This window comes from Podarcis muralis, chromosome 3 (genome assembly GCF_964188315.1).
Source record: "Podarcis muralis chromosome 3, rPodMur119.hap1.1, whole genome shotgun sequence".
Lineage (NCBI taxonomy): Eukaryota > Metazoa > Chordata > Lepidosauria > Squamata > Lacertidae > Podarcis > Podarcis muralis.
The window spans coordinates 16,849,453-16,863,589 of record NC_135657.1 but is presented as its reverse complement, the minus strand read 5'-3'; the positions used below and the strand labels follow the sequence as shown (position 1 = coordinate 16,863,589).

At 43.1% G+C, this 14,137-nt stretch overlaps 1 protein-coding gene across 9 annotated transcripts in view; it reads left to right on the top strand.

Annotated features, from left to right (window-relative positions):
- SLC8A1 (solute carrier family 8 member A1) overlaps positions 1–14,137 on the top strand; it is a 287,090-nt gene that overhangs the window by 228,145 nt on the left and 44,808 nt on the right. For 5 of the 9 annotated variants that reach the window (XM_028724949.2, XM_077925480.1, XM_028724952.2 and 2 more), the window contains exons 3-4: positions 5,685–5,791; positions 12,858–12,878. In XM_028724949.2, coding sequence (XP_028580782.2) covers positions 5,685–5,791; positions 12,858–12,878 — 128 coding nt within the window. Of the gene's footprint in view, positions 1–5,684; positions 5,792–6,749; positions 6,854–12,857; positions 12,879–14,137 lie in introns of all 9 variants that reach the window. The other 4 variants (XM_077925478.1, XM_077925482.1, XM_077925481.1 and 1 more) reach the window with 2 other exon arrangements.

Genomic DNA, 14,137 nt, shown 5'->3' with positions numbered 1-14,137 from the left:
CCTGGGACAGGGAGCAGTTCAGACTCTGAGGCTGAAGCTGAGGAGGGGCATCAAAAGGCTGCTCCAGGGAATCTCCCTCTCCTGCTGTGACGAGCTCCTCTCCCCCCTTGTCTCCAAACAGGATAGTGAGGAGGGTGGAACAGAGGCCAGAGGTGGGCAGATGCAGTTTGAGACTGCTTGGGAAACATCTGGGAGAGGAGGAGCCTTAGAAGGGATGGAAAGCAGGGACCTTCAGTCCTGGCAAAGGCTCCATGGGGGCAAGACCTACAAGAAAGTGTTGCTGAGTTGGATGCCATTTCCTTGAATAAAGAGTTACCTTCGCTGACAACGGAGCCCTGTGTCTTTCGGACTCACCTGCACCTGACTCCTTACCTGTAGAGCCCTATATCTGAAACTGAAGGAGTCTGTTTGTGCAGTAGAATTCAGAGGTGGAGGGCAGATAATTCTCGTTATTTCAGTTTTGGCTTCCCGCCTCTGCAAAATGTCCCCAGCCTTGGTATAAAATGATTGCTGTAGCGATCATTAATGGAACAAACTATTGCAAATATTCATGGGGCGGGAGGAACCAATCACAGCTATGTCACAGCCTTGTAACTTTTCATAGCTATCTTTTGCTTGGAGTAAATGAGTTTTATTGTAAGCATGAAGGGCAAACATAATAGGCTTTTGGCTTAGTATGAGGAAGCACATCTCTCTCTGTGTGCTTGTGCTTCTCCAACAATGCGTTCTTTGCTGTTGGATCTAAATTATGAAAAGAGAGAAGAATGCAGTGCTGATAACAACCTTAGCAAAGCACTTTCTGATGAAATTCGAAAGTAGATGGGAAGGGAGTCACACTAGGTTGGCCGATTTCATAGAACCAAAGGTAATCAAGTTTGATACTCCATCCATTAATGCCTACTTGCTTTCAGCAGTCCTCAACAGAAAAGAAAGATAGTCTTAACAGCAACAACAAAAAACCCACAAAAGACCTGCCCAGACTACATCTCTCAGAATTTGGGTTTTTTATCCCAGCTTTCCTTGTGCTGCCTTATAGATACTGTGGGTTTGGCTGCTGCTGTTTTGACCACTGTTTTCTCTGTGTTACCATGTTCTAATGTTCATTATTTGTTGCGTATTATTTTGTCCATATTGTAAACCTATGGTGAAGGGTAGTACATTCACCATTCAAAAGATAGGTAGGTCCAATAGGTAGACAACAGCTTCAGAGTGTACCATAGCATGCAAGTCTATAAAAAAAGAATAAATTAAACGAACTGAGATAGCTCAAGCAGACAGTCTCCCAACTTATGCAATATAATATTTCATGAAAACATATAAGCCTGCCTGCACCAAATCTCTTGTGCCATTTGATTTCATTGTCTTTGCAGCAGTCTTCACCAACCTGGTGCCCTCCAGATGTTTTGGACCACAGCTCCCATCTGCACCAAGCAGCATAGCTGTGCTGGCTGAGGCTGATGAGTGTTGGAATCCAAAAAGGCACTAGGTTGTTGGAGCCTGATTTACAGGATTTCTGTAGCTATGCACTCCTTCCTCCAAGATTTGCTTGATTAGGTTTTTCATCTGGTTTGTTTTTCTAAAATGAGCCTTTTGCACTGTTGCACCTTAATAAATGTGATGCGTTGTGCTGGAGAGAGAGGAACATTGAGATGGGATCTGAAGTATCTGAGTGAAGTCGTATGCACCAGCCACAATGACACACACTGGATGTAACAGAAATAAAAATGTTTTGATAATGAAGAAGGGGCAGGGCTATGTAGTTGAGACAGTGGGACATTTGCAGTGTGTGTGTATGTGTTTAATGGCAAGAAATCCTTGCAAGCCGCAGAGTTCGTTTGATAAGATAAACACCTCCATCCTTCTCTATAAATTGAATCGCTTTTATGCGTAAGGTGGGAGAAATGGTATATTTTAGAAAACTGTTATGTCAAGAAAGAGTCACCTGGTTGAACAACAGGTTATACAGCTCTTAGGCAGGGTTTGCTGCAGTTGAGCTTTTTCTGTATGCAGCTTTTTCATCTTTTTATTTTCCTTTATTACGTTGATAAATTCTCCCATAACAGATGGAATCTGCTGGGATGGTGGTTCAAGATAAGAAAGTGCGAGGATAGGTCAAGCTTCTCTGTTAAGGCATCAGACAAAAATATAATTGAATTTTCTCTTTGAAAAAGAACAACAAACCAACAGCTATGAGGACCAAAGAAGTATTCTTCAAACTTGCTTCCCTGCCATTTCTTCCATTCTCAAGCATCCCTTTGCATTTCCAGACTGTGAAAAGCCATGGATAAATAGTTTCCTATGAAAGCTTGTTGAGGTGTATCTTTTTATAGCCAACACTGAATGGCAGACTAGATGATTTCATGCACAGATTTTTGTGACATCCATCTACTCTTTTTTGCTGTTTTATTCATTTTTACGCAAACTTAAAAACATCCGAGACCAGTTTCAAGCATCCAGAAATAGCAGGTCATGTTTACTTTGTCAGATGCCTTTTGTAGCCTGATTTCGTCACTACCGAAAACCCTAAGGCTGCCCTAAGCTCCTCCATTCCTGTGTATCACTACAGGATGGAAAACAGTGCAAATTATATTTGCTTGAAAATAGTGGATGAGCCACAGCATCCTGTGTATTCAAAGGATTCAAACCCACACAGTTTGGTCCCAAACAAGATAAACATATGAAAACTGCCTGAGGCAAAGCTGCTCGAACCCAGTGTTGTCTACTCTGGCTGGCAGCACCTCTCCAGTGTCTCAGCCAAGGGGGCTTCCCAACCACAATAGCATCTTCTGCATACAAAACATGTATTCTAAAACTGAGCTATTCCCTCCCCCCCACCACCACCACTTGCCACACAACTCCTCATAACACATACAAAGCAGGGGCCTAAAAGGGAAGACAATTGTAAGTAGGTTACTTTTTTTTTTCCAGGTAAGTGTTTGACACATCTGGTTGTTGGAAGTTAAGTCTAGTTCTTTTAAAGGCCGTTGTGCTGAAAATCCTCATGCATATATCAACAGCTCTTGGCAAGGACAGCTTCATTTGCATCCTCTCTCCCTGGCCTTTTCAGTTTGATTATGGAAGTAACTGGGGACATTTGTTTTCAGTGTTCACATCAAACGAAAGGAAGCCCATTTTCACCGTCCATTTATAAAACTCCATCCCACCCTGCGGACACACAAACACACACAGAGTTCAGTAGACTAGAATGACAGTCAAAGGACGCCGAAGTGGAAACCTGGGATAACAGGCTGTTTAGCTCTGAAGCGCCATGTTAGTAATGTGCAGAATCAGACATACCATAATATACAGCAGGGTAGAGAGCAAGGAAAGAGCCGTGTCCCCTGGCAGACTGGAAAATAAGGCTGACGTACCTTGAGCGCCATTGCTGTGTTTGTGTGGGAGATGGAGACACTGATGGATGGATGCATTGACTGATCGGTTTTAGGGTAATAGAATGTGTTTGCATATAGGTATAGATGATTAAATTAGTGGCTCGTACAGCATGGCTTTCTGAGTGAATGTTTTCTTTTCTGCTATAAACTATCCTGAGAATTTCTGATTATCTAACTCACCAGTGGCGTTGCTACTTATTTTCCATTTTCCTTTTAAGTAGAAGAAAAGAAAAGTGGATCAAGCAATTTAGGCTTAGATCCTCTTGATGAAGAGGGTTGATTTAGGAACACAGGAAGCTGCCCTATACTAAGTCAGCTCATTAGTCCATCTTCAGCATTTCAAACAGGGCCTCTCCTAGCCTTACCTGAGGTGTTCTGCGCACCAAGCAGATGCTCTGCTACTGAGCTGTGGTCCTTCCCGCTTTCATGCCACTTTTCCCTGCCTGAAGAAATGTAGTGGATGCCCAAGAGCAGTTTGCAGCTATTTGCATTCTTGAAAACCCAATTTGCTTAGGAAGAAAAAACAGATCCAGGAGCAACAGCAGGGCAAAACTCCTACTGCAGTCTACAGAGTTGTGAGCAAGATTTCTCATGCACCAGAACACTTATCTTCTTCAAATCGGATGTTAAAATGTGGGTGGGAAGATAAGATATTGCTGGACATGACGAAAAGGGCCCCAGTGTTCCATTCGTCTTTGGATGGATTACGGGGGCGATTGTGGAGTCTTAGGCTTTGTACACATTGCTGTTAGCGCTGGGTCCAATGCACTCCCACCACTGGTTTTTGAAACTGTGTACCCGTGGTGTTAGCCACAATCCATACCTATCCTGTAGTTCCTTGAGAAATCCTGCTGCTTTATGTGTTTCCCCTCATTCTATTTGAAAATGTAAGCCACATTCACTTTGCAGTTAAGTGGGGTGTGTACATTTGAGATAGCCATTGTGCATGCACAGATGACAGCTTCACGACTAGGAGTTCAGGGAGAGAGAGGGCAGTTGCTGGCACAGAGAAACAAACAGGCAATGTGCATTGGGTGAAAGCATCCCTGCCCTCTGTCTGATGTGTGCAGCAATGTGCAAATATGGGGGTGGGGGAACGAGCTCGCTGCATTTTAAGCTGCTAAGGCATACCAAGCCTTAGACTGCAATCCTGTGCATGCTTAACTGGCAGTAAGTCACGCTAAACAGCTCTCTTATGGTGCAACCTGAATATTTTTGCACTTAGCATGGGGAAACCGAATGAGCAGCACAATCTTAAACATGTTCACTTGGGAGCAAGGCCTTTGGATTTCAATGGCAGCTGCTCTCTGACAGGGAAACTTTCCCAGGAGATACTGGGGACTGAGCCTGAGACCTTCTACATGCAACGCAGGTGCCCGGCCACTGAGCTATTGCCCTTCCCCAACATCGCATGATGTGACTGTGAAGCAGCAGTGCCCTGATGCCATATCCAGATTTGCAGATCCTACACTCCCCTCCATTGGAAACATAAGGATGCAGAGCAAAAGTAGGCAATACAGGAGCATACCCACATTTTAAAACCACACTACTGGTGGCTTCCTAACTTAGAGAGTAGCAAGTGCTGTCTAATGCAGCTTTGAGCATCTCCATCAGCCTTCCAGTTCCCAGGGTTCCTCGGAAGATGCCGGGTCAGCTAAAGTGGTATACAACCAATGTAGGTTTTCTTGTGTAGATATGCCCTAGAGCAGAGCACACAAGTTAGATGATTTCCACTATGGGATGCAATATCATTCGCCCTCATAAGATGGAGTTGATGACCACCAACTAGGATGATGGTTTCAGGAGAGGATTAGACTCATTCATGGATGGTAAAGCTATCGATGGGTACCAGCCACGATGGCTCCCTCCAGTGTGTGAGGCAGTATACCTCTTTGTAGCCCCTGGGAATCACAAGTGGGGAGAATGCGTTCTTGTTCTCCTTATGAGCTTCTCATTGGCATCTGGTTGAAAAGGATGCCCTGTGAGAACAGGATGCTAGACTAGATGGGCCTTGGATTTGATTCAGCAGTCTCTTCTTAGGTTCTTCAAGAAATTATCCCATGCAGTTGTGGTTTTTGCAGAGGCATTTGTGAGCTGTTGCATATTACTAACATAGAATGCCATCATTTCAAGTGCATGGAGCAATAACCCACTGATTTCTTCCTTGAATTTGTGCAGTTTCCTCTTTTCTTTTACTTCCTTCCCTTTCTTTTCTTTTTGTTTTCTTTTTTTACTTCCCTCACCTTACTCTTGAATCTATATTCTTCTTCTCCTTCTCCTTCTCTGTTTCAGCAAAGTGGTATCAATCAAAGTAATTGATGATGAGGAGTATGAGAAAAACAAGACGTTCTACGTTGAGATTGGGGAGCCCCGTCTGGTGGAGATGAGTGAAAAGAAAGGTGAAAAGGACCGGCTGTGTGGGGCTGAGCCCTACCTGTATGCACCTGACTTGATCACTCATGGATGCCTGGCACATTCCCATTCATGGAGTCTCAAAAACACACATTCCATTATCTATGTAAAGGGGCAGAGAGCCGAGTCACTGGCCACAGAGGACGTTGCTAGAATGTCCTGAGCTCAAGTTTTCCATTTGCTGTAAAATCAGGCACAATCTTGGAAAGAGTAGCATCTGGTTAATTTAAATTCTATTTAGTCCCCCAAAACAACCAATATTTAACCTATGTTCAATACTGGTATGGCAAGCGAAAACCTTTTTCCTCTTGACTGAGGTCCAGGTCACCGTACTATGTGACAAATCTGTGTTCTGCCATGAAGCTTAATTGTTGACTGTGAGGAAATGGTGTTATAATTCCTTTCAGGCATTCATTCTCTGGAGAATGAACACCCGTGTAGGGCAAAAAGGATGAGTAGCAGGTTTTGTGAACGAGGGCTGGATTCAGACAGTCTAATGTGTTCACATGGGTTGTGGGGAGAACCTGCCAAGCACATTCCTTCTCCATACAATGAATGTCTGAAAAGGGCTCATGCCTCACCCTTATCTACCTTATAGGTTGTTTGAATAAACTGTCTTAACCTCTCGAGATTCAGAGACTTCTGCTTGAGATAAAGTACTGGCACGGTTGTAATTAGAATCAAATCCTCCTTGGCTCTACCTGAATGCAAAGCTAACTTTGTGAGGGGCTTCTTAACCAAACGGAATCAGACAAGGAGGTTTCTGGAACAGAGGTTTTCTGCTCTTTTACATACATAAAAGAGGGATGTGTGGCAGTGTGTTCCCCTCCATTGCCATTGCAGACTGCCGCTACCTCGACTGGTCAGACTTAAAAGCATGTGTGTGCTTGTGTGTGTGTGTGTAAAGCCAACCATTTGTTTTGCCTTTGTCTTGTTTCCCCACAGGAAATACATTACCCTTAGAATACTTGACCGAGAGGAATATGAGAAAGAGTGCAGTTTCTTCCTTGTGCTTGAGGAACCAATATGGATCCGAAGAGGAATGAAAGGTGTGAGAGCAAACCCAGGCAGCTCACAAGAAACTGGGGGCTTCTTCCTCTGATTATGTTTCTCTCCTCTCACAACTTTCTGACTTGGCTTCCACTTAGCTTGCCCTTGGCCTCTGTCAAAGTTCAGCAGTTTTAATTTAGTTTCTCTCTCTCTCCCTTTTTTTGAAAAGAAATAAAAATGATGACATTCCTGCTCCTTATTACGTCCCACTTAAATACATCATTAAAAATAAATAACATAACTGGCCCTTTGAAGTGAATAATATAAAATCCAAATAATAGGACATAGGGTTTATGATAACCAAGTATATTATAACCAAGTATCATTCTCACAGTTTCCACAGTATCCTCTTAATGAGGCCCAAACTGTATATTACACACCACATGTAGTGGTAGCCTTTGTGTTGAAGTCAGACAAAGCGAATTAACTGTACAATGCCTCAGACTTTTCTATTCCGTCCGTCTGTTCCAGGGCACTGATCACAGTGCAGGGGCTGGGATCATGGATATTATGACATATCCACATCCATCCAACCCCTTTCTCTCTCTCATAACTTACCTTGCAAGGTTGTTGTGAACATAAAACAGGGTAACTCCATCTATGCCACCCTGAGCTCCCTGGAGAAAGGGCAAGATGCAGTGTGATAATTATTAAGCAGCAGCAGTCTGCAAAACAGACTTTCAGACTACCTCTTTCAGAGGTTGCAACAGGCAGAGTAGTGAGTTTCAACTCACATGTTTCCTCATTAAGAGCAGAACGTGAGAATAAACCTAAAGTGTGAGGAAGACTTCCCTGAGAAGGTGTGGCGCCTCCTGGAATTGTGAACCTATTTTACTAGATTGTAACACGTTCCCACATATTGTAGCGTTACCAGCAGTGAATAATAATAAATAGGATGCCCATGTATATTAACAGCATTGCCAGGCAATACAATAAAGCAACAGAGCAAGAATATGCCATACAGTGTAAATGAATTGTATTAGGATCACACAGTGCAGTCCTGGATAAATTTCGAAATATGTCAAGATTCATTGCACCTGAGAATTTATCCAATTACTGTGGACGTTAGCCAAACCTACTTGGATTATATTTCCTCCAATCTTGAATCATCCTGTTTGATGTAGCAATAGTAGCTCAATATGGCAGTTGGCTTGCAGACCTTTTCCATTCCAACAGTGATGATCTGCAATTTACAGATAACAGTGTCCATTTCTGGCTGGTTAAGGTGAGCAGTGACTGGGTGACCTAAAGCAGAATTTCCCTGAAAAAGTGTTCTTATGAGCCATCATAATGGAAATCCTTATTTAGCTTTCCCCAAGTATAACTGAAGGAAAACAGACATAACTGCTTGGGTGATAGTGCTGACTCTGGCAGATTAAAGGGGAAAAGGAAGGAAGATGAGAGCAATGAAGATCTGTGTTGTGCTTTTAAGCTTCTTTGTGGAGGTAAAGTCCACATAAAAGCAAAAACCCATGGGAAATAAGCTGTTACTTTTAGCATTGTCAGTTACCCCCCAGAAAGCAGGGAAGCACACAATAGCTTGGGAGAGGTGGGTCTGAAATCTGTTCCCATCTGTCCCCAGCATCCTTGGGCAGCTGCCAGGGTCACAGGGAAGGGCACCACCAATGCCTACTCTATACCCACCTTAAAAAAACAATGATTCAGTCCAGTGCTCATAGCAGTGCTGAATGGCAGACTCTAGTCGCCCCTTTAACGTCCCCCAGTGCCCCCAATGTATCTGCATTCTCAGGCATTATAGGAAATTAAAATCTGAGCTGGAGCCAGCCAGCTTGTGCTACTCAGAATGCAAGTGCTTCCCATTGCAGCCCACCACCACCAAGAGGCAGGCCCACCGGTGGCCACTGATGTGAGAGAAGGACCACCAGTTTAGCACATACCCCTAAACATTTTGTGAATCTATGTTTGGCCTCATTGAGGAGCAGTATTTCAATATGAGTAGGAAAATGAGAGTACCCCTAAACACTTTTTTAGAAAGAAAAAAAAGCACTGGGGACCACCATAGGCTTGCTTTTTTGCCAGCCCCCTAGAGCTGGCTTTTGGGACACTGGTGGCACTGGGGGTTAAACCACAGAGCCTAGGGCTTGCCGATCAGAAAGTCGGCGGTTCGAATCTCCACGACGGGGTGAGCTCCTGTTGCTCGGTCCCTGCTCCTGCCAACCTAGCAGTTCGAAAGCATGTCAAAGTCAAGTAGATAAATAGGTACCACTCCGGCGGGAAGGTAAATGGCGTTTCCATGCGCTGCTCTGGTTCGCCAGAAGCGGCTTAGTCATGCTGGCCATATGACCCAGAAGCTGTACACCAGCTCCCTCAGCCAATAAAGCGAGATGAGCACCGCAACCCTGGAGTCGGCCGCGACTGGACCTATTGGTCAGGGGTCCCTTTACCTTTACCTTTAGAGCTGGCTTTGCTTTTAATGCAGAGGAAAAAATACAGATAGAGAAGAGTGAAAGAAGAGCTTAGCTATTGAGCCCACTCTCCCAGAACATGCTAGTGCCCTCTTAAGATGCATCTACATTTGTTGCTTTTCTGTGGGTTAAAGGAGCATAGGATTCTTCATCCAAATGGTCTCTTTCACATTGCACTTGCTCCTGACCCAGACTGGAATTGGTTCTCAGTCATTATGATTCCCCCTCCTGTCTGCAGAGGGGAAATGCACTTGTCTTCCACATTACAGGATAGGAATGGTGTCCACAGAAAAATGCTCCTGCACCGCCTTAAGTGTTCCTCAGGGGCCAATGTTCTGTGGTTTTCTGCTTCCAGTGCTCAAAGATGAAGACAAAATTCCAAATGAAAGCACAACCTCAATAAGGCTTTTGTCATAGCTGCAAGGAAACATCGCCCTGAATGGATTGGATAATGTGCAGAGCAGCCAGATTAAATATTTTGTAAATGCACTCTGCAAACACAGTGTGTGTTCTGTAGCATGTAAGGCAGATACATTTCATTCTGTGTGTACATGGCTACGAGCTAGGGCCATTGACAGTTTCTTGCAAGCCATGCATGTTGAGAAATACAAGCACATGTATGCTCTTGTCCACATTACAGGGCACTGCGCAAGTACACACATCACATATCTAACACAGGAAGGAGCCCTAATTAATCTCATCCAAATAAATCTATTTAACTGTAACAGGATCACAGTGTAAACACATCTCACTTGAGTGACCCAGGACACTGTTTTTCTATGTATACTGGCCTGGTGCCAGTATAGCAGGAAAAAAACCTTTGCTTTTCAACCCAGTAAAGCTGGAGGCATATAGTCAAAACATGATTAAGAAAAATGACCCAGCACTTCATCATAAGTAGAACAAAATTGTTTCATTTATACACCCCTTATCTCTAAGTCACATAAAAGTTCCTCAAAATCAGCCACAGGTGTATTTTACAAGGAACCCTCTCCTGCCCTGCTCACCTTCAACATCCAGACTTTAAGGAGTTAAGTGAAATTGTTTTGCTTTTGCAAAGGGAAAATAATTTACAGCATATGGCTCTACTGCATAGTATAGCCACAAACCGAGTATACGTCCTGAAATCAAACAAGGTGGACTTGCAATTAAAACAATTCCGCATTTCCAGGATAAAAAAAGAAGCACTGATGCAGAAAATTCAGCAGTACAGCCGTAGATCTCAAACTGTGGAGTAGGTCTCCCGAGGAGACTCTGAAAAGCTGCCTGTAGATCTGTGAGATTCCTCTCTAATGCTTCATTAGATGCATCTAGACTTGCAGAGAGATGCTGCCGTCCCCCTCCCTTTCTTATAGGGGGCTTTGAACGATAGAAAGAATTATAAAACTGAAAGGTAATCACTGGGTCACCTAGCCCAACCTTCTTTTTTTGGAAGCTTACAGCCACTAGAAGTATCATGGAATCATAGCGCTGGAGGGGTCCTCTGCCTCAAAACCCCCTGCAATGCAGGACTCTTTGGTCCAAAGTGGGGTTCAAACCCATGGCACTGAGATTAAGAGTCTCTTGCTCTACTGCCTAAGCCAACTCAGACCTACTTCTAATATAAACGTTCCACGCAGAGAGAGATCCAACCTTGTGCAAGAAGACAGTGGAAAGATGTTCACACACAAGTCTCTTTTCATATGCTGGAATAAGGATGGATGGATCACCATATTTCTATTCCTTGCTGCCTTCATTCCACCCCCAAAACTGGATCACTTCTGTCCTGTTTACTTTACGAGTAAATAAATAAATAAATGGAAATGGCGTGGCCATGTTTTCCCCGTACAATTCCCCAGTCAATTCTTGAAAGCATCTTAAAAAGCCTTTGCCAAGTTGGTGTCCCATCAGCTCTATGGGACATCTTTCTACACACATGGGTACCACTGTAAAACTGGGAACAGAAGCCCTTGGGGTTGGTTGTATTACTAGACAACCAAGCAACCTGTTTTGGAAGGGCTGTTTTTAAACACATTTTGCTTTTCCTCCAGGATGCTTTCAGGCACATTAATAATAATAATAATAATAATAATAATAATAATAATAATAATAATAATTTATTTATACCCCACCCATCTCGCTGTTTCCCCAGCCACTCTGGGTGGCTCTCAATCGAGTGTTAAAAACAATACAGCATTAAATATTAAAAACATCCTGATACAGGGCTGCCTTCAGATGTCTTTTAAAGATAAGATAGCTGCTTATTTCCTTCACATCTGAAGGGAGGGCGTTCCACAGGGCAGGCGCCACTACCGAGAAGGCCCTCTGTCTGGTTCCCTGTAACCTCACTTCTCACAATGAGGGAACCGCCAGAAGGCCCTCGGCGCTGGATCTCATGTGAACGATGTGGGTGGAAACGCTCCTTCAGGTATACAGGACCGAGGCTTTAGGGCTTTAAAGAGCACATTATTTCCTCCCCATTTTTCTTACCAGCTTACCACTGAGCACAAGCTGAGACGGAGCATCGAAATACTTGTAGTTTTATTTCACACCCTTGCTACCAATGCAAAGCTTGTTTTAAAGTCTTGAAACTCTTGTGGCCTTCCCCCAAAGCTCTGGGAATGAATTTTTTGTTTTTTGTGTGTAAGGGGCCGGCTAGAGTTCCATAGCCCCTTCACAGAAACGCTAGCCAAGATTTTGTAGGAAGGACAGCGAGAAATGATCTTTAAAACCAGCATAACCACATTTACAGCTGATTTTTCACACATTGTAAGAAGAAGCTCGCAGTGTAGTGCATTAATTAGTCTTCAAGGTGTTGCAGGATTCTTTGGTTCCAAGCGTGAACTCCTCCTTACAATAAAGACACCGTTGTCCCATGTCCATCCTCTAGCCTAGCTGAAATGCATGTTATATACATGGGGATGCTCTCGGGGTCTTTCAGCTCACACTTTGGGACTTCCTCATTTCCCTCCACCCCCTGCTTGCCCTTTCCCTTTTGCCACATTCCCAGTTTACAAAGGGACTCCCTGACACAGTAACAAACACTCTGAGGCTGTAGTATTGCACAAAAGGCCCACACATGTGAACAGATGTGAGAAACGCGTATGTAGTAAACACTCTTTCCCCTCCTATAATTTTAGATAGAATAACAGCTTCTTAAAAATGATTTTTTAAAAGGCCGAGAATGAAGCAAACTCCCACAGGAATCCAGTGGAACATATTCTTTCCTCAAACTTTTGGCAGAGCTGTAAATTGATACAGAATTAAGATCCGAATAAGGATCAAAAGAGCAGAATCTAAACACTGGGTGCATTGAATGTTTTTGTTTTTTTTTAAGGTTTGTCACAGCTAATATATTAAATAACTGTGCATTTAATATTCCTCCACCATTTCACACACCACCCCCATGAAATGTTTCTCTCTTCCATTATTTTTCATGCTCTTTTCCTTTGTAGTAATGATGTCCTGCAGCTTTACAGATCTGCATTTTCTGGCCTTCTGGATCTGGATCCTTTCTGTAGATGTTTCCTTTAATTTCATTGCTCATTGTCTTTTCTTCTTCTTCTTCTGTATTTGTCCCTCTGTGCGTTCTCCACAGCCCTGTTGTTGAATGAGCTTGGTAAGCACCCCATTTCTTCTATTTCTTTTCCATTTTTTCCAGTCAATCGATGTACTTTATGTAAGTTGATTGTTCTGTCTCTATTATTTTATTTTTGTACTCTCAAATGTTTCTTTTTTTAAAAAAAAAGATTAATAATGCAGTTTAACTAAACGAAAGTAATTGATTTCATGTTTGTTACTTAAATTTATTTTCCATATCTGCTGGTTTTGAAGTAATCCCTTGGATTCAGTGTGCCCTCAGACTGAAATCAAGGTATTAAAGATCTGATGGGAAAAGATGAGACATCTTAGGTCAATTATATGGTAATTGGTTGAAACATCTCATCTCCAGAAAGCCTTTTGGCAGATGCACAGATTAAACAGGCCAAGATTCAAATTTTATCCAGGGTTTCTTCTGATACATTAAGGAAGGGTAGAGATCTATTTTTCTTTAACTTTCACTTTGCAGAATGGCACAAAAGGTCTTCTTTAAGCTTTACATCCATTTTTGGGGGGAGGGGGTAGACACTGATTTTCATATGCCAATTGAGGGAAAGTCATTTTTTGGATCAGTTAAGAGGCTATATTACAGCCCATTAGAGAAATTACTCAAGTGGAAATGCTCACTGGTTTTTGTGACCACAGAATTATTCCTTTTGGTGCATGAGACTCTGCAGAAATGAGAGATTCCAGTACATTTGCAAAATTAACACACAACTGAAATCCTGTTGAGGGATGCTATTTGGAACAGAGAAACCATTAGCCAGATACAGGTTAAGTATGTTCTCCTTTTGCCAGTTTTTCATTCTAAATCCCCCTTTCCCAAAGCTGCTTCTTGTTTTAAAAAGCGGTGCTGGGAGTTGGAAGCACACAGTTGTTTGCAACTTATAGGTAGGCCCTGGTTTCAGCTGAAATGAGTGGGCACTGTGTAGGAGCCCCTGAGCATTCCCATTCATTCCAGTGGTGTTCATGCAGGAGAGATTCCTCTTAAATGAAATCCCTAATGATAGTGGTGGGACATTTGAAAGATAAACCTGGGGTTCCTTTGGTGACCCAATCCTTTTCAGTAAGTTGCATCTTACGAAGTGCATTCTAACCTAAATGCGGTCATGGAGTCAGGTTCATATCTCGTGGGCCAATGCGTGGATTGTTTTGGAATCAGATCACTTATTCATACCCAGCTAATCGAGTACAGGAAATGTGCAGCTCACCTACACACAGCACTCCCAAAAGGAGTTGCTTCATTCACTTGAATGGGCACCATGACAACAGAGTGTG